This window comes from Parasteatoda tepidariorum, chromosome 5, assembly GCF_982258835.1.
Source record: "Parasteatoda tepidariorum strain Cologne lab strain chromosome 5, Ptep-v5.0, whole genome shotgun sequence".
NCBI lineage: Eukaryota > Metazoa > Arthropoda > Arachnida > Araneae > Theridiidae > Parasteatoda > Parasteatoda tepidariorum.
In genome coordinates, this window is record NC_141759.1 from 87491277 (window position 1) to 87512291 (window position 21015).

Genomic DNA, 21015 nt, shown 5'->3' on the forward strand with positions numbered 1-21015 from the left:
TTAAATTTCCTTAATAATTTTCTGAATATGAATATGGTTTAGAATTGCCTACTGCATCTGGTTAACATAAATAATTATGATAGTACCGCCGATTTGGTTTAGAATTATGAATATGGTTTAGAATTGCCTACTGCATCTGGTTAACATAAATAATTATGATAGTACCGCCGATTTCGTGTTAACAAGGTTCGACAGTATTAACGAAGTTTTATTGAATTTGTTTCAGTTCATTACAGAAACAAATCAGGTATTTGGTTTTAAAACTGTTACAGTTTGTCATTTTAATTATTTTATTTTATTTATTTTTTTGAATGACACAAAACATTTTTGATTCACTTACTTAAATGTGATTAAATGTTTGATGAAGACCACATTTCATGATAATTTTTGCACATTCATTAAGACATTTTAGGCAATAAAAAATATTTTTTTTATGTTTTGATTCAAATAAAATTTTGATTTGATGATTTTAACAGAATACCTGCTGTATTTTTGAATTTAGTTTATTTTTCTGTATTTATATTTTGTTTATTGTTGAGTATTTTTACATATTTTTATAATAGGTGTATATGAAAAATAGAAAAGTTTTATTTTTCAGAATCATTTAAAAATATCACGAAACTAAAAATCATAAAACTTCTAAAAATTAAAAGAAAGTTAGTTTTGTTGAAATAAATAAATTATGCTACAAGTTAGCATAGCTGGCTATTCTATTTTATTTCCAGTAGGCTACTGGATTTTGCCAGTTACTCTTAAGTTAATCAAAAATTCATAATTTTTGTATATTTTTGAAAATTAACTTGGTTAAGTATTTTCTGAAAATAAATTTGTATCAAAATAGAACTTTTTATTCAGTTTATTCCTTGTAAATAGGGATGGCTGCTTAATAATGTGGTAAGCCTCATTTAAAGTAATCAGCATGAAGGAAGTCTTTTTATTTTTAAATATTTTAAAATGCTAAGTTCTTTTTTATTTATTTGTATTCTCTATTCTTAAAGTAAAGATTAATTTGTAACAATCTAAAATTAGGAATTTAAAAATGTTATAAAGATAATGTAAACTTTTTATATTGAAGTTTATTTATTTTCATTCATTAGTGGATAAATATAGTGAATTTACATTTATAGTTTAAAACAGTTTTTGTGTTTTGTTGAATATAAATCGCTGTGCTTAAAATGTTTTACATATTGTGCAATAGTTAGCATGAAATTTGTTGTTTGAAATGAATTTTACTTTCCTTTCCATGTTAGCAGCTATTCATTTTTGCTTGCAGCCGGTACAGCACCTGAATCAGGATGACCGGCTTCACCAAGCTAAGTGCTGTAAACAAAAGGTTAATTTCAAATATTATTTCTTTTTTGTTTCTATTTGTATTACCTCATTTTACAGCTATTATTAGGAAAGTCAATTAAAGCTGAAATTAAATTAATATACGAGATTATAGAAGTTCGATAATATAGAAACTGTTGTACTATGCAAATATATATCTATAACATTGTTCTTAAAAATTGCTGTGTAGTGCAAAATAATTTCATTTCTGTGAATAAATTGTTAATTATTAAAGCTTGTTAATCTAAGTTAAGAATATTTATGTATATAATTATCATCTCTCAAAAATATTTGAGTTTTGTTAATAACGGCATATCTTAATTTGCTATAAATGACTGTATAGGGCTTTTATCAGTGTTTAAAAAATAACCTACCTCTTTTGGTAGGTTCACTAGTTTTACTGTCTTTGAAATCTGTGATAAAATTATTTGTGTTATTGTATTTTGTGACCTATTGACAAATATATATGTACATATTTAATTTATAGATTTGTCCGATTTTAAGAGGTGTATAAAGTTCACTGACTTGAAATGTATAAATGTCATCTAGATAAAGATAACTACTCCATAACATAGAAGGTGATTTTTGGAAACAAAATAACCTTAAATTTTTGGAATTAAATTATAAAATTTATTGACATCCCGGTGATTGACCTGAATTTAACTGTACAGTTTAATAAATATTAAAAAAAAATTTATTTGTTAGCAATTTTCAGAATTTTGAGAAGCATGTATAATATTTTACTGATTTAGATTGTTTGGAAATAACTTGTCAAAATATTCAGATTAAAAGATTAGGAAATTTATTTTGTGCTGCTGATAAATTAATTCTGATAATAATTGTGAAAGTAAAATGATTGTTATAAGACTTATTTTAAATTGTAATGCTCCTACTCAGAATCATGTATTTTACACCGGCAAGCTGTCTTCAAATTTATGACCTTTTCGTTGCATGCAATAACTTTTTGATTATACTCGAACTCATTTAAATCACATTTTATAGTATAAAGCACGATAATAAGCATTTCTCTTTTGCAATATATGTACAAGGATATTTTCTCACAATATTTGCTGTTGGCCACTAACTTAGTTAAAAATTAAAAGTAAATAACTAAAAAATATTTTTTCTTTTACCAGTTTTTCAGAACTTTATGCTTCTATTGAAAATGCCACTCCATAAATAATCCACCAGTTTTAAGTGTTCAATATTTTTCATTAAAATAATTTTACGAGAAAATATCTTGAAATATAGGTATAACTGTAAATACAATGATCTAAGATTTAATTAATTTATCATAGTTTGATCTTACATTATTATTACAGTGTATAAATATAGTTGTAGAACATGCATATTACTGAATTGAAAATGTATATTTCTGTGGTTTATTGAGGACATTTAAATATAAATATGCATGTAAGTCCTGCTTGTTATTGTAAAGTTTTATTTATTAAATGCTATTAAAGTTTTATTGCCTTAGTTACATACCTAGGTAAAAAAATTTTATTAGATATATTGGCATAAATGATACTAAACAAATAAAATATAGTATTCTTACTGGTATTTTTAATAAATGTGTGCTTAGTTTTAACCAAGAATAAAGAAAAAGTTAAAATATTTTTTTCTTCTTTTAGTTGAAGAAGAAAAACAACAATTAGTTACTTTATTAAAAATATTAGTTCATCATAATTTTTGGTTGGCGGGAATGATTTATTATCTAAAATATTTAAGACTTGCTCATTACATTTGGAATAAATTCATTAAGAAATCTTTTGATCATATATTTTTTAAAAAAACAATAGTTATTTCATAATTACTGTTCTTTTAACAATATGGATAAAAATTAATCTAAGGATAATATTTTTAAAAAAAAGTTGCATGGTATCTAGATCACCTTTTTTATGCATGCTACAAAATGTTGTAGGAAGACTGCAATAAAATAATATTGTCATCAGATTTTTATATTGTGATAAAATTTTATTGCACCCAAAATCTGAAATTGCTTGTGCATAACTTTTGATCGCCATTTAAAGATATTGCATTAACTATTGCACACTAGTATGGATATCGGGAAATCTCTGTAAATGCAAATAATAAATAATTTAGATTTGTTAATTCTGGTCAACAGTATCTTGTTAAACAATATCAAAATATTTATTTGCCAAATGACTAACAGCAACTGAAAAATTTCATATGTATCTTGATTTAGTATTTCTGATATAACAAATATTCTTGTATCAAATTGTATTAAGTATTTCCTTGTTAATTGTCTATTTATTTTACTTCCCTTGTTTGAGTACAAATAATGGTATAACTTTATTTGTGAAATATTCTTTGTGTAGTTAAACTTGTGCCAAAGCTTTATTGGCTTGTAATGTATTGTTTGTGGAAAAAGGTTTTGGAAATCACTAATTTAGAAATTATTTAGTTCATTATTTCTATGGAGGAATCCTTTTGTAGAAGTAGATGCAGACTATTTGTCTACAATTAAATTAGGATAAAGTTTCAACACCATATTAAAAAATTAAGATGCATACAATGAGTTTATTTATTTATTACTTTTTTTTTATTCATTTCACAATTGGTAATGCCCTCAATACACATTGTTGAAAGAAACATCTGATAAAAGCATAGATTATGCATATAGAATTTTTTGTTATGCTTTTATGTGGGCTCTTTACCAATGTAAAAATTGTTAATCTGTTATTTAACTTAGTTACATATATATATATACAAAACACAGTCAAACTATAGGAGGAAACAGCAAAAGACTATTTTCACCATTTAATCATATTCTTTTATGTTTTGTCAAATTACTTATAATTAAGGCTTAAACTTTTTATTTATTATTAAATTTTTCAATTAAAATATTGTATAAACTTTTAATTTTAATGATATTCTTCAAAAGAAATACTATGTTCAATAATGGTAGTGGCGTTGACAGCATTTGTTTTGAAATTGAATACTCTTTAATGATTATTCATTCGAAAAACTGAGAACGTTATCTATGAAGCATAAAAAGATTTCAAAAATTGTTAACTCATTGAATCTTTATAAGCATGAGAGCCTATAACTTAAGTTTATTTTATATTTCAACGACGACTACCAAAAAAAAAATTTTAGCATTAAATGAAAAATTATTGGCATCGATAGCTTGGGATTCTGTTGTATCTTTCCTATTCTGTCATTGTAAAATATTTGTGCATCGTGTAGGATTGGTTGTGTTCTTTAAATTATAAAGCTCATCTTAAGTTTTTACTATTACAAAGAAAAAAATTTGCAAAAGGAAAGTGATTTTCAAATCGTCTGCTTGCATTGTTATTTGTATACTTTTATGTGAGAGAAATGTTATTTTTTTATATTTTGTTTATATTTACAGCCTACCTCATTTACTTTTTTTGTTTATATTACATTGTTTTTAGTTTACATTTGTGTTGATCTACGACTGCCATTTTTGTGCCTCCTACTCTACTTTTCCAGTTGCAATTTAAACTACGTTTTTAGTTTATATTTGTGTTGATCTACGACTGCCATTTTTGTGCCTCCTACTTTACTTTTCCAGTTGCAATTTAGACTAAATCAAAATGCAAATTTGGTATAATTTTTAACTAAAAAATACTGGCAGATAATGTACAGTTGTTAAATATTTTTAAGACTGTTGAAGAAAAAAAAATTAATGAATTATTTAAATTGAGTTTTTATTACATGTTTTTCAAACTTGTATACTCTACAAATTTTATATTATTCCTAGTTGCTTGGTGTTTGTGTCATAGCTTTATCTGAATGTTTAAGCAGAAATTGAAGATTTTATTATTGGCTGCAGAAAAGATACATTATGTATACTTTTAAAAAGTGAAATATATATTAAAATTCTTTTGCAAAGTGATTTAGTTTTGAGTTGTCATAATTGTTTCTTTCATTAATATAAATACAACAGTGGATAACAGGCAAGTGTCACAGAAATTAATGTTAATGCGAAATTAACATTAAGGAGTTCAAACTATTGGAATCATATTTACTACATCGTACCTTCCATGTTTTGAGAGTCAAGAATCTAAATCCAGTATAAAAGGTAAGTTAATTACTTAAAATATTGTCTTCACTAATTAATAAGTATTTTTGATTTTAGGTCTCCAAAAACCATTACGATAGCCCACATGACAATCATATGATTAAATGAAAAGTTATTAATTTGATACATCCTTAATTGTAACACCGAAGAAATAATTAACCCTGGAGTAACTTTCAGTCAGTACTACTTTGTAACTAGTTATTAAATTCATAAATTGCATTTAAACAAGTGCTTTTTTTTATATTTCCTCAGTGTACACACTTTTAAATTATTTTAAATTTTAGTTAAATAATAAAATTTAATCTTAATAACCTTTGAAGATGTTTAAATGTTATGGTAACATCCTGCATTTGCAAACTGCTAAAAGTTGATAGTCTATTAGAGGAAAGTTTAGTCATCCAGGAATAGAGAGCAATAACGGATTCAAACACTGTATTGATTTCTTTAATTTTGAAAACCCTGCATGAGCATTGCAATGCATAAATATTTTAAAGGAAGAGATCAGTAAATCGGATTTTATCTGGTGCTTTGCCACACATAAGAGTGTTAATAATTAGTTTTAATATCAAAATATTTTAATGGTAGAAGGGGTCCTGGTTATGAGCTCTAATAGGTAAAATCATAGGTAGAAGGCATAATTCTCCATCCCATAAACAAACAATACCGTGCCAGCTGATCTATGCAGGTAAAATTATGTCATAGGTTTAAATATAAAAAAAAAATCTTTTTCTTCTTAGAACTGTATTATAACAGTTGTTGAGCAACCAACCCAATTTTGGATTTACTACTACTGATGTTCAACTCCGTAGTCTTGTAATTTTGAACCCAATTCAAAAGACAAGAAAACTCTTAGATCAAGTATTGGGTGAAATTTGCCTTCTTGGAGGACTTTTTGATGAAACTAACCAGCATCTGCATTGGATAGAGGAAAAACCCATGATCCATCTACCACTGAGGATATTTTAAATCAACACTGTGGTCGGTGCGAGCCAGGTGTAGAATTCGTATCAACCAGCCATCGCTGGGATTCAAACCCGGTTCATCTCATTGGAAGGTGAACGCTCTTTTCCCTGAGCCACCACAAACTGTAAATAATAACGGTTGAAATTCGAATATTTCTAAGTATCAAATAACATTGCTTTTTACTTGATGCAGATGTTGGATCATCCTTAATTAAAAGTCTAATTGTTTTGTCTGATTAATATATGCATAAAAAGGTAGAAAAGTCCTGGGATCTAGAGATTCACTGGGTAGTGTTCAGTGGTACATTTATTTGTTGGCTTTAATTGGATCTGCTTGCTACTTGACATTTAAGCACCTCTGTTACCTGGACATGACAATAGAATGCTTTCCCTGTGACATAGTTACCTTTTTCTTAAATTGTTTGGTTTTGAAGAAAACTACTCAGCATAGGTAATACAACTTTTCTTGTAAAATTTTGTTTTGCTGTTTTACACAATATTAAATTAATACTGTTAAGTTTTGCTGTGTGATAAATTGCATTACTTTCAATCAATAATGGATATTTTTTATACATTACTTTAGATCAGACTGTTTGTAACCAGAGTTCCTATATCCAAATATAGTTTAAAATGTTATGAAATACAAGTAGCAGCATTGATTAGCTGAGAGGTCATAACAGATTGAAAAAGAAAATCTCTTTTTAATTAGCATGGAGTAGGTATATTTTTTGTCTGGGGCTCAAAATTATAGGTATTATTTTTTTTAACTTTTAAATTACTATCAAATTTTCAAAGTCTATTTTCTAATGTATTTTCAAAATTTATATTGAGTTATTTGTTCTTAAATGCCAAAAACTTGTCAGTTTTCTGATAAAATATTAGTTTTCTAGTAGCACATATGCAAACAAACTAAAATTAAAGTTATAGTTTTACTGCTGAATAAGCTATTCAATAATTTATAAAAATTTGGTATAGTTATGTGTCCCTTTTCTTGTAAAAAAGATGCAGGGTTACAATGCTAAATTTTACAGAGTGTGGTTACTGAATCCGTTTTCATTCTCTTTTGCATCCCCAATCAAGAAGATTTTAATCATAACTTTAAATGCTACTGAAGTAAGATTCTAGCCATAATAGTTGAACCCAATCCAGAAGACAAGGGAACTCCAGATCAAGAATTTGACTGCATGGAGGACTTTTTGATGGAACTAACCCGAAATGTGTTACATGGAGAAGAAAACTTCCCATGGTTAGCCTGATGGCAAAGGGAACTTTAACCCATGATCCTTCTACCACTGAGGGTATTTTACTTCAGCACTAGGGCCGGTGCAGAGTTGGTATTTACCAGAAATAAGCAAAATAAAAACGTAAAAATTTATTTGAATGTTGAGCTTCAACAAAAATAACTGATTTTATTTATTTATAGATTCATTATTAAAGATATTAGTGATTCATTTTATCAGATGGGAAAATTGAAACCCGATATTGAAGTAAGAGTTTTGATCAGTTTGTTCACACAGCTAGAACCAATAAATAATCATAAATTCTTAAAAATCTCAATAAAATAATGCAAAAATTTTATTAAAATGAACATTGTACAATATTTCATAAGATGAAAAGGGCTTTTAATTCCAGCCTAACCTTCAAAATAATGAAATTTATAATAATCCTTGGCGTTTTAAATCTTCATATGTTTTCTTATTTACAACATTTCCTTGGGTATCTTCATACTCCTCCTGAAATATTAATTTTAACTATAAGCAACTATAAATGCATTTACATTGTCATAAAATACACTCTATAACAAAAAAATCGCAGCACCAAAAAGGAGTTGTCCGATTGAAACGAAAATTGGTGGATAGGAAGACAATGTACAGAATAACAATGATTAAAATTTCAGAACAATTGAATAATTTACTGCAGAGTTACAGTAACAAGTTCAATGAGGTGTTGACCGGCCTCTGGCCTGGATACAAGCTGCCACACGGCGTGGCATAGACTGATAAAGCTCCGGGATGGTCTCTTGCGGTATTTCCTGCCAAACTCGATCCAATTGTCGAACGAGGGCATCAACATTCCGTGCCAGATGCAATCGCCTTCCCATCAGAACCCAGACATGTTTGATGGGAGAGAGATCTGGCAGGTCAAGGAAGAGTTTGACAAGCTTGCAGACAGTTCATAGCAACACGTGCCGTATGTGGTCTGGCATTGTCCTGCTGAAAAACCAGTCCAGGGCACTGCAAAAGGAACGGTAGCAAAACAGGTCTTAGGATGTCATTGACGTACCACTGTGCAGTAAGCGTACCTCTAATGACAACCAAAGGGGTCCGGCTGCCAAAGGAAATGGCACCCCAGACCATAATGCCTTGTTGAGGGCCGTTGAGGTGTGCAATAGTGAAGGCAGGATCCCCCTTCTGCCCTGATCGTCAGGACACAGTTGGAAGCGGGAGTTGAAAGCTATCGGATAATTGCTTCTCGGTGCGTCAATTTTTTTGTTATAGAGTTTATATTACTCCATAGAATTTGTTCAAAACTAAAAGTTTTATCAGTTTCCAACAAAATTTTATTAATAGGACACTGAATGACTGCTATATAGATAGATTTTTATAGTATTACTATAGTTATAGATTTTTATAGTATTACTTGCAATAACTAGTATGCATTAAAAAATTTAACGAGAATACAGTAGACTTGACATTTTTGTACAAAACAGAATTAAAAAATTCTTCAATTATTGTAATATTGATTAGTATAAATCATTTTTAGAGACAACCCTATAACTCTTACTGTATTTGTAGAAAATAATAAATAAGCATGTGGCCTAAAAAGTTTGAATCCTGTGGATTAGTTATATGTCGGAGCAATGAATAAATAAATTGACAGTCATTAAGTTTAAAATAGCACTTTTAATTACACCTAGTGGAGAAATTTAGTAAAGATACTTGATATTTGCACAAAAGAGTAGTGTGGGTAACCATTTAAAGTTTACTAGGCATATGATGAATCAAAAGATTTTCAGAAAGAAAATTTATTTTTTTGCCAAAATAATGGAAACACTTTTATACTAACTTGTTTTTTCGTGTTTCTGACATACAGTTTAAAACGAGGTTTGGGAGACCAGCAATGAATTAGGGTGCAAAAAAATAAATTTTCATTCCTATGCCCAAAAATACAGAGATAAACTTGTAACTCATGCCAAATATGTTGATTATCACATGAAATAATGGCACAAAATTTTGTAAATCTAGCTTAAATATTCATGCAGGATGCATAGCATTTTTAAAAAGTGCTTCATTTCCTATCTTTTTAAATTTTATGATAATAAATTGAGAAATTTAAACGATAGAAGACAATTTTTTTTTTTTACTTATTACTGCACTAATTATGATTTTTCTTTTGGAAAGTGATTAAAAATATCTTTTGAGTGCTTATTTTTTGTTGATAAATCTGGCTATGCACCCTGTCATGGAGTTATGGAAATTTTTTATAAAGTCTTTCTTTTTTACTATAACAGGAATATTCAACGAAATTTTTATTAATAATAAAAACATTTTAAAAATTGTGCAAGATATGAGTATTGAAAGTAGTATTTTTTATATTGTGCATGTGCAGAAACCAGTTAAAAATTGTTTTTTTTTCCTTCATAATTTTGTAACTTATGAAGAAAAAAAAAGTTTAGATTTAAATTTCTTTAAAATTTAAAAAATTTTATAAGTAGTTTTCATTAATTTGGAAAAAGCTTATCCACAAATTTTATTATGTACTATTAAACAAGATTTATTGTAAATGGCATCGTCATTTTGAAGGACCACAGCCTATTAAATTATGTCTTTATTTCCTGATATTACATTTTGTTGTCTGGATCATCATTTTAGGGTATTATCATTTGTTATTAATTTTTTTTTAAAAATGTTTCAGTATGAAAGAATTACTTTAAATACTCATAGCTTGCACAATTTTTAACAATTTTCTTTCTCAATGGAAAAATTACTCTAAAAATTTTGTAGTCATAGTAAGAAAACATAAGGCAAAAATATTATTTTTATGGAAATGTCCATGTTTCCAAGAATATTTAAGCTAGGTTCACAATTTTTTTTCATATAATAATAAACGTGATTAAGTTACAAGCTTATTGTTGTATTACTTGGCATAGGGAGTTCAAAAGCGGTCTTTTTTTATTTATAATTTATTGCTGGTTCCTGAAACCTCTAAAATACATGACTTGAACACTTCTAAAATTTTAAAATAATTCTCCTAAGTGTTTCCATTAATTTGTCCAACCCCTGTACATTGGTATATGAGGCCAAGGTAGGTGAAGTGAAACAGGTTTTTCTAATAGCAGGTTGGCTATGTCAAATATATTTTCTTGTAAATTACCATTCACAAAATGAAAGAATAGAAAAACTTTTTTTTAAGGTTTGAATTTCATAAAATATCCAACATTAGCAAACTAACAAATTTAGAAGATAATTCAAAATTAATGTTATCTATCTAGAATATACCATGTTGCACCTCGAAACAATTTTCCTTAATTTTATTTTTCCTGAATTGATATAATTAGTTCATAAATAATTATATTAATAGGAGAAGTATAATGTATTTTTCATAAAATTTCCAATTAGTTTGAATTATTACATTTTGCATAACAAATTAATAAGTTGAGATTAGTCAAAGATAGCACTCTTTCTTTTAAAAAAGTATGCATTTGCAAAGATAAGAAATCTGAATATAATTACGCAAACGCTTTCTTTTATAATCATAAATATCTTCCTTCTTCCATGTGTCTGATTTTAATAATTATAATTTAATTATAGAATAGAGTCTACTAGGAGAAAGACTAAACAAGATATGCATAAAAAAAAGTTTATAAAATCTCGAAAGTTCCCATGTGCATAGGTAATGTGTGTGAGCAGAAAAACATTTTAAGCCAAAGAAAACCACAAAAAAGAAAGCATTAAGAAAAGACTTACTTCATTGCTTGGCAAAAATCGCTCTTTTTGCTTCTGCTCCTTTAACTTTTGCCACACTAAAATAGATAAGACATTTTATTATAGCAAAAGTAAGAAAAGACTTTTATACAAAACTCTTTAAATAAAACATGTACTTACATCCAAGAGCATCTTCTATCTGAGTGACATTAGCAAAATGAGCTGTGTTTGGAATTCCCAAGCATCTCATACCGTGTGCGTGCCTCCATTCCTATGAGAAGATTTTATTAATTACTCAGGCACGCTAATAGATCCTATCTTAATAGATAGGTAAGAAATACTATAGTGTGTATAAAGCTATAAACTAAGTACACTGACTTGGTTTTTTTTTTCCCACCAAAAAAGGTAACAGGCATTTAAACGACTAAAGTACATAATCTCAGTTATGCTAATTATTGACTGAGTCATTTTTAACAATATACCCGGCTATACAAAATATTACAACTAGGAAATTGTTTTAAAATGCAGTAATATGCAATATTAAATCAAGAAAACCTAGAAACAGATTTAAAAAAAAAAAAAAAAAATTCCTTATTTTTGAAATTTTATTAAACCTACTGTTAGAGTACCTGTGAATAAATAAAAAAACTACTTATAAATTATTTGACAAATGGTTCATTAATATATATTAAGTTCGTATTGCAGTGTGGAAAAACATTTAAATTTTGCATATACATACCTGCCAACTTTTGCGCATTTGGCGTAAAATTTTATTTCTATATTTAATGTGGTAGTAAAATGTATGCTTTCTATATATTTCTTCCATTTATAAATTTAGTTTAAAATCTTTTTGACCACCACTGTTTTTAAAAAATTTAAACATATATATTGGTATAAAATACTGTTGTGTTTGTCCATATAAACCTTATACAAAAACAGCACATGTTTCTGCCTAGAATTGCAATTTAAATTCGAATATACTACCACTTTGGAAAACAATCCTCGAAAGGATTAATTTGGCAGGTATGCATATATATATCATATTTTCAATTCCAAGTAAATCAAATAAATAAAAGCAATTAGAATAATTGGAAACTTAAGTTTATTTCTCATATGCTATTCAATAAATTAAAGCCCTAAGTTTTAGCAATTTGTAGGAACTAAGTAGATTACAAGAAAAACTTGTTGCAAAACAAGTTTTTCTTGTAATCTACTTAGCAACAAGAGCTAAGTAGATTAGCTAGTAGATTAGTTGCATTCTCTTGTTGCAAAACAAGAGAATGCAACAAACTAAGATCTGCGTAAGAAGCTAATGATCATAAATTTGAACTCCTGTTTGTTCCTCTATCAAATAATATACGATAAAATTTATAAACATAAAAGAACATTTTCTCAACCCATTGATCAACAGATTGTTGCATCTAGTTAAACTTTAAATTACCAGCTTAAAAGTTTGATATAAAACGTAATTAAATATGTTATAGAAAAATTCTTACAGCAAAATGTCTCTGGAATGCTTTAGGGCCTTTATACGTGAAATTACCACATATTTCACAGCTATATGTTATATTCAATCCATGTAACTTGTATAACCAATAAGGAATAGGCTAAAAAATAAATTCACTAAAATAAATATTCCATATATAATAAAAAATATATTGTACATATAAAAACTTATATAAGAGAATAAAAATTATATAATACAAAATACTTAATGTATTATATATTTATGTGTGCAAAAAATATAAAATGATTACACACAAACTGCAGTTAAGAGAACTGACTTAATCTAAAAATTATTTTCAACAGAAATCAAGAAAATAAAATCATTCTAAGCAGAGAAACTTTTAACTAATTATTGATTTTTTTTCTTCTGTTAAATCTGGAAGTTTTTTCTTTTCTGTGTTCCTCTGGTGTTCAATAGAGAAACAGCACAGCGATTAAAAAAAAAAAAAAAAATACAGATTCTCTTAAATGACTTGACAGTTTAAAACTGACACATATTCAGGGTTCCCACGGTCCTTGAGAGTCCTTGAATTTTTTTGTGCTAAATTTAGGTCCTTGAAAGTGCTTGAAAAACGTCTTAGGTCCTTGAAAAACTTAATAGGTCCTTGAATTTGTCCAATACTGCCGGCGGCCCTTTTTATAAAACACCCGCAGATCTTTCTCATTCGTTCTGTTTTGTTCCCGAGCTCTTTCACGTGGTTTTAAATGCCACCGTATCTAACCGGGCCTAGCATCTTGGTGTCTACCAAGCGCGCGGAGCACAGTAGACAATCAATGTGTCCGGGGCTAGACTCCACTTCATCTTCTGTCATATATGCTTAGATCTTCTTTTTTCTTATCGAAACTGGAATACTCTCGAATTTCGTAACAATATGTACCTTGTAGTTTTCAATAAATTTGCCGTTTTACCATCCACACTTGTCCTTACGTTTGCGTCATTTCAAAACTTTATTGTAAAGCGTATTCGCAAAGGCACGGCTTCGTATTTGTGTTATGTAGTTTAGACTAGTTATGCCTGGAAAGTGCTATTTTAATCCCCAATGGATGGATAATCCAGCTTGTAAAGAATGGATTTTATCGATGCCCGAAAAGAAGTTCAGAGCCAAGTGCCGATTATGCATGAAGGAGATCGATATCGCAAAAATGGAAGAATCTGCTCTGAAATCACACATGAAAGAAAGGTAAAACAAAAAAGCAGTCTCATGTCCTGAGTTCTCTTTTTCCAAAGACATCAACATCTAATTCATCTGGTGTAAATACTCCTTCAACATCGTGTGCCCCAAGTGAAACAGAAACTTTAGTGGCCGAGGTAACATTGTCTTCTTATCTGGTCAAAAGGAATGTGCTTGATGCTGAAATTCTCTGGTGTCTGAAGTGCATCACTAGTAATTATTCATATAACTCCATTGAAGGGATTAGTAAATTGTTCTCCAAAATGTTTGCTGATAGCTGTATAGCGAGACAATTTTCTTGTAGTGCCACAAAGTGAGCCTATTTGGGCTCCTTTGGATTGGCACTATACTTCAAAGGGATTCTTATAAATGAGCTGAAGAATGTTGATTGCTACACTGTACTCTTTGATGAGACGTTAAATCAGTCTCTACAATCTAAGCAGATGGACATTATGGTAAGGAATTGATAATAAAGTTTGCACTACGTATCTTACCTCCCAATTTATGGGTCATGGAACTGCAAAAAATATTTTGTCCTCTTTTTACAAATGCATGGATGATGGTTAAAAACTCTCTAAAATACTTCAATTATCCATGGATGGACCCTATGTCAATTTGAAATTCTATGAGAAGCTTCAGTGTGAATTAAAAGAGAAATATTCCCACCAGGTCATATTCATTGGTAGTTGTGGATTACACATAATGAATAATGTTAAACATGGTGAAAATGGGATATGTTCCTTCTAATTTTTATTTTCAGAAAGAATTGTTGCTGCATAACATTTAGAGAAGGTTGTGTAAATTATGGATGAATAAATTTTATAATTTCAGAAACGATGTTTAATAGAGGAGAGGAGGGGGTTATGGAATAGTCATGGAATATGGAATACCTAAGATTTAGCTCTGTCTTTCATGCAGCCTTCACGTGAAAATACACAGGATTAAAGGATTTCACCATTAGTTATAGATTGTGCTGAAAATGATTTTGTGAATTAATATGTAAAACCAGTAGGGTTGTTTTTAAAAAAATATAAATGGTAGTCCATAATACATGTACTCTCTTCTCTCTATATAGGGAAAGCATTTACAGGGTTCCCACTCTATGATGAGATTGAAATTCAAGGACTTTCCAGGACTTTTCAAGGACCTCAACAAAATTTTCAAGGACCTTAATCTAAGACCAATTTTAAAAATTATTCTCTTCTATTTTACTAGAAGCAACAATGCTTGTTATGGCAATAATTAATTTCAAATATAATACCTAAATGCTTTGCCTATATAGAGAGAAGAGAGTATATGTATTATGGACTAAAATTTATATTTTTTTAAAAACAACCCTACTGGTTTTACATATTAATTCACAAAATCATTTTCAGCACAATCTATAACTATTGGTAATGAGGTGTTAATGGTGAAATCCTTTAATCCTGTGTATTTCCATGTGAAGGCTGCATGAAAGACAGAGCTAAATCTTAGGTATTCCACATTCCATGACTATTCCATAACCCCCTCCTCTCCTCTATTAAACATCGTTTCTGAAATTATTCATCCATAATTTACACAACCTTCTCTAAATGTTATGCAGCAACAATTCTTTCTGAAAATAAAAATTAGAAGGAACATATCCCATTTTCACCATGTTTAAAAGCATTATTCGTTATGTGTAATCCACAACTGCCAATGAATATGACCTGGTGGGAATATTTCTCTTTTAATTCACACTGAAGCTTCTAATAGAATTTTCAATTGACATAGGGTCCATCCATGGATAATTGAAGTATTTTAGAGAGCTTTTAACCATCATTCATGCATTTGTAAAAAGAGGACAAAATATTTTCTGCAGTTCCATGACCCATAAATTGGGAGGTAAGATACTTAGTGCAAACTTTATTATCAATTCCTTACCATAATGTCCTTCTGCTTAGATTGTAGAGACTGATTTAACGTCTCATCAAAGAGTACAGTGTAGCAATCAGCATTCTTCAGCTTATTTATAAGAATCCCTTTGAAGTATAGTGCCAATCCAAAGGAGCCCAAATAGGCTTACTTTGTGGCACTACAAAAAAATTGTCTCGCTATACAGCTATCAGCAAACATTTTGGAGAACAATTTACTAATCCCTTCACAGGAGTTACATGAATAATTACTAGTGATGCACTTCAGACTCCAGAGAATTTCAGCATCAAGCACATTCCTTTTGACCAGATAAGAAGACAATGTTACCTCGGCCACTAAAGTTTCTGTTTCACATGGGGCACACGATGTTGAAGGAGTATTTACACCAGATGAATTAGATGTTCATGTCTTTGGAAAAAGAGAACTCAGGGCATGAGACTGCTTTTTTGTTTTACCTTTCTTTGATGTGTGATTTCAGAGCAGATTCTTCCATTTTCGCGATATCGATCTCTTTCATGCATAATCGGCACTTGGCTCTGAACTTCTTTTCGGGCATCGATAAAATCCATTCTTCATAAGCTTGATTATCCATCCATTGGGGATTAAAATAGCACTTCCCAGGCATAACTAGTCTAAACTACATAACACAAATACGAAGCCGTGCCTTTGCGAATACGCTTTAGAATAAAGTTTTGAAATGACGCAAACGTAAGGACAAGTGCGGATGGTAAAACGGCAAATTTATTGAAAACTACAAGGTACATATTGTTACGAAATTCGAGAGTATTCCAGTTTCGATGAGAAAAAAGAAGATCTAAGCATATGCGACAGAAGATGAAGTGGAGTCTCGCCCCGAACGCATTGATTGTCTGCTGTGCTCCACGCGCTTGGCAGACACCAAGACGCTAGGGCCGGTTAGAAACGGTGACGTTAAAAACCACGTGAGAGAGCTCGGGAACAAAACAGAAAGATCCGCGGATGTTTTATAAAAAGAGCCGCCGGCAGTATTGGACAAATTCAAGGACCTAAGACGTTTTTCAAGCACTTTCAAGGACCTAAATTTAGCAAAAAAAATTCAAGGACTCTCAAGGACCGTGGGAACCCTGATTTAGGTATTACATTTGAAATTAATTATTGCCACAACAAGCATTGTTGCTTCTAGTAAAATAGAAGAGAATAATTTTTAAAATTGGTCTTAGATTAAGGTCCTTGAAAATTTTGTTGAGGTCCTTGAAAAGTCCTGGAAAGTCCTTGAATTTCAATCTCATCATAGAGTGGGAACCCTGATATTCGGAATAAATTATACACCTGATAGTTTTCCCTGCCTGCAGAACTGATTTTTTAAAAATTTGTTATTCAGTAAAGCGAACAAATTTTCTTAAGTGGCTTCAGAATTAAAAACTAATACATAATCTGCAGAATAGGTCAAAAATGTTTTGTTTTTTTAAGCTGACATTAAACAATTTCAACTCTTTTTTTCCAACTGCAAAAATCTTGGAAGCTGAAAAAGCTTCTACGAAATTAAAAAACAATTATGAATAAAAAGAGATATGTTCATTATTTTACTTTAATTACATAAATTTTGCACCAGAAATAATTTTTTAAAAAAATAATTTAATATTTGTCTGATATAATATAGATAACATAACTAAAATCTAATTTGTAGCCACAACTACCAAACTGAATAGTCTGAATCTAATGTGAGTGTGTCAACAAAAATTACACATAGATTTTTTTTTTTAAAATATACTATCTTCAATTTCACAGTACAATTCTATTTACAAAGATATTCTCATATGATAAACTATATGTGAAGGTAAATAGTATTATTAGAATAAATAACAAATTGAAAAGGCATACTTTTCCATCCCAGCCAAGAGGTAGATTCTTAGGATTGTAAATGACATCATTGTCATCTTCATCATCAGAATCTGATTCAGACGCTTCATTATCCGATTCTTCTCTTTCACCAACAGTTCTGGCTTGTTTTCTTTGAACATTTTCTTTAGTCGCTTGTCGCTGTTCCTACAAAAGAATTATATAGCATTTATAAATAACCCAATTTCGCATCCTTTTTTTAAAAAAAAAAAATATGTATATATTTCTGCAAAAATATAATTTGGATTTTTATTAATTTTTAAAAGAAATTATCACATTTTAGTAGTTTTAGTTAGAGGAGGAATTACTGATATTAAGCACAAAAAATAATCTTTAAATAAAAGAATAATAAAGGAGTTGGAAATTAATTTTTTCACTCAAATCATAAATGGAAAAAAAAAATTTTTTTTGTTTGTTCGGAAATATCCTGTAAATATGTACTTCACACATTCACCAAAATTTTTACGAGACAATAATTGTAGAAATAATTACTTTTATAATACAGAAGTAGGAAAACATATATCTTTTAACATTTTTTATTATTTTTTACACACAAAACTCAAAAGATATGTGAAAGAATAAAAATACTTTTCAAAAACAAGAATACTCTACCCAAGGTTAAGAATACTTTTTTATAAATACTGAACCTTGTTAAAATCTATAAAAACTAATTACTTCTAAAAAACTATATAATTTAGTAAATTTTCCAAACACAATTAGAGGATACTAGCCTAATAATTATGTACAATGGAAACTACGTAACTTTAGAAATGTTCCCTTCCAAAACTATTGTAAAAGTTTACATTTAAAAAAGTGATTTAAAAAGGTATCTCTTTAAAAAAAAATGAAGTGGTACAAACAAAGCACATTTTAAAACATGTATACTAAGCTTAGCAGAAAATTTGACTTACTGAGAGAATTTCAACAAATCTGTACAGCTGAGCTTCAAGTAAAGCAATATCTTTTTGTTTTTCAACATCTTTAGTACGTCCAGCTTTACCTGGTTTAGATTTAGCAAACATAGTTTGATCCAATTCTTTCAGACTTTTTCCTTTTGTTTTAAAGAGTCTTTGAGCCCTTTCTTCGAGAGTACTGATAAAAAATGAGAGAGATATGCAAAGATAATTATTAAATAAATCAAAAGTGAATTATGTGCTTAAATTTAAAAAGCCCAGTTTTAAAGCTGAAAAATGATATGCGACAATATGATAATGAATATATACTGGAAATTGTTTGTTGTAGATTAAAGTCACAAATATGTTAAAAATAAACTGTATCTTTAAACCATAACAATCTAATATCAAAAATAATTTAAAAATAAATCAAGGGAGATTGATTCAGTGGCCAAAAATACAATAAGTTTCTAAGTCTTAAAAATTTTGTCTTAACTTAAAAAAGTTAGTCTTAAACTTAAAAAAGCAATAAAAAAACACTAATTTGATTTGAGGAATTATAAAAAAATTTCTATAACAATGGATTTTAACAACAAAAAAAATGTGAAAAAATTAATTTTAAATTTCAGTATTCAGTATTAAAAGGCAAAAATATTTTGAATTTCAAACTATAAAATCTAACATTCTAATATATTCCATTAATAATGCTTGTAAAATTATGATTTTTTTTAAAACTTTTTTCGTTTGATCGAGTCAATTCAAATATTTGAATTTATAATTTAAAATGACATGGTAGAGAAGGAGGTAAAAATTTGCAACTTTAAAGTTAAAACTTTTTTGACCACTATTAAATAAAAATATTACAGCTAAAGAATTACTAAAATTTTTTTGCATTAATTGCATGTTAATTTTTTTATCACTTAAATAGTTCCATAATTAGAGAAATACACAATAACTCAAAAAATTAAGATTGCATCTTATTTCAGTATTGAAGTGTCTTTTTACATGACTACTAACACAGATAAGAAAATATCCAGATTTTTTGAAATACAAGTTTTATGATAACTATTGCATAATATACTAAATATTTAACATATAGGGAGATTTAGGGATTCTTATTATCATCAAAATACAAAAACTTAATCATTCTAATAACATTAGATAATCAGCAATATTTTGTATTTATGATCGGCATTAAATGAACTAGAAATGTTTTATAATTATGTTAATTCATAATTTTTAATAGTAATTTATTATTGACAGTTAAAAAAATTTTTTAAATTAATTTAAAAAAGGTGTTCTGAATAAAAATAAACTAAAAATTTTAGAACAAAAAAAAGCTTCCAACTGATTACTAAATATGAGGCTAGCTTCATTATGAATAAGCATTACTTAAGTATTAAAGCAAGCAATAAATTCTATTTCAATCGGGATTATGTTAGAAAACTTACTCAATTTTATTAAGTTTTCTAAAATATACAAAAAACATAAGAATTTTTACTAAGCCATTAGATCAGGAGAAACGGGCAAAATCCAATAGTCTGCTGGTTAATCCAGTAGAGTTGGCAGGTATGTTGTTAATATAATGCCACTAAAAATCAATGGCAACTGAAGAGCATTTCAAATGTCTGCATATAATGGTAAAACATAAAATAAGATTTAAAAAAAACTAAATAAGTCAATCAAGGCTACCACTTACCCGCCACATTTTAAACCTAAAGCCATAAGAGCAGATTTCAATCTATCCAATCCCAGAGAGGCCAATTCCTGAAATATAAATACATAAAAATACAGCATCATACAAAAGAAGAAAAAATTTTTTTTTATTGATACTAAGATCATGTAAAAAAAAAAAAAAAAGTCTTAAGCCTAAAATAGAGCAATAATTATAATTTTTAGATACACAAAGAAAAATTGACTTGTTAGGAGTAATTATCTCACATTCTGTTAGTTCTGTTTTTGATACATTTTTAACCTGTCAACATTAATAATCATTTTTTCAGAAGGAGCTATATTTAACAATATATAGAAGCTATATTTAACAATACCACTGAAGCTATATTTAACAGGAGCTATATTTAACAATACCACTGAAACATAATAATTTTTGGGGGGGAAACAAATATTGAATTGAAAAATAACACATGAAGATCAAATTGAAAACAAAAGATTATTGATAAATAAAATGAAAAAGAAATTATAAAATAGATATTGCAATCAATCCATGATAGGAGGTCATTGTAGAAATGATGGAATGGAAGAGAGAAATACTAATATGTGTTTGTTACGATTGACCACTATGTTGTACTTTGAACTGACCACTTGTTTTATGATACTAAAACTTTAAATGTATGATGGTGCTCTTTAAGACATTAACATTTGAAG

At 28.6% G+C, this 21015-nt stretch overlaps 1 protein-coding gene across 1 annotated transcript in view; it reads right to left on the minus strand.

Annotated features, from left to right (window-relative positions):
* Nucleotides 1–7917: 7917 nt before the first annotated feature.
* noi (splicing factor 3a subunit 3 noi) overlaps nucleotides 7918–21015 on the minus strand; it is a 33353-nt gene continuing 20255 nt past the window's right edge. Inside the window, exons 11-17 of the mRNA XM_016070539.4 lie at nucleotides 20330–20397; nucleotides 18649–18829; nucleotides 17720–17884; nucleotides 12782–12892; nucleotides 11466–11556; nucleotides 11328–11383; nucleotides 7918–8093 (exon numbers count right to left, since the gene is read on the minus strand). Coding sequence (XP_015926025.1) covers nucleotides 8016–8093; nucleotides 11328–11383; nucleotides 11466–11556; nucleotides 12782–12892; nucleotides 17720–17884; nucleotides 18649–18829; nucleotides 20330–20397 — 750 coding nt within the window. The 3' untranslated portion in view covers nucleotides 7918–8015. The remainder of the gene's footprint in view (nucleotides 8094–11327; nucleotides 11384–11465; nucleotides 11557–12781; nucleotides 12893–17719; nucleotides 17885–18648; nucleotides 18830–20329; nucleotides 20398–21015) is intronic.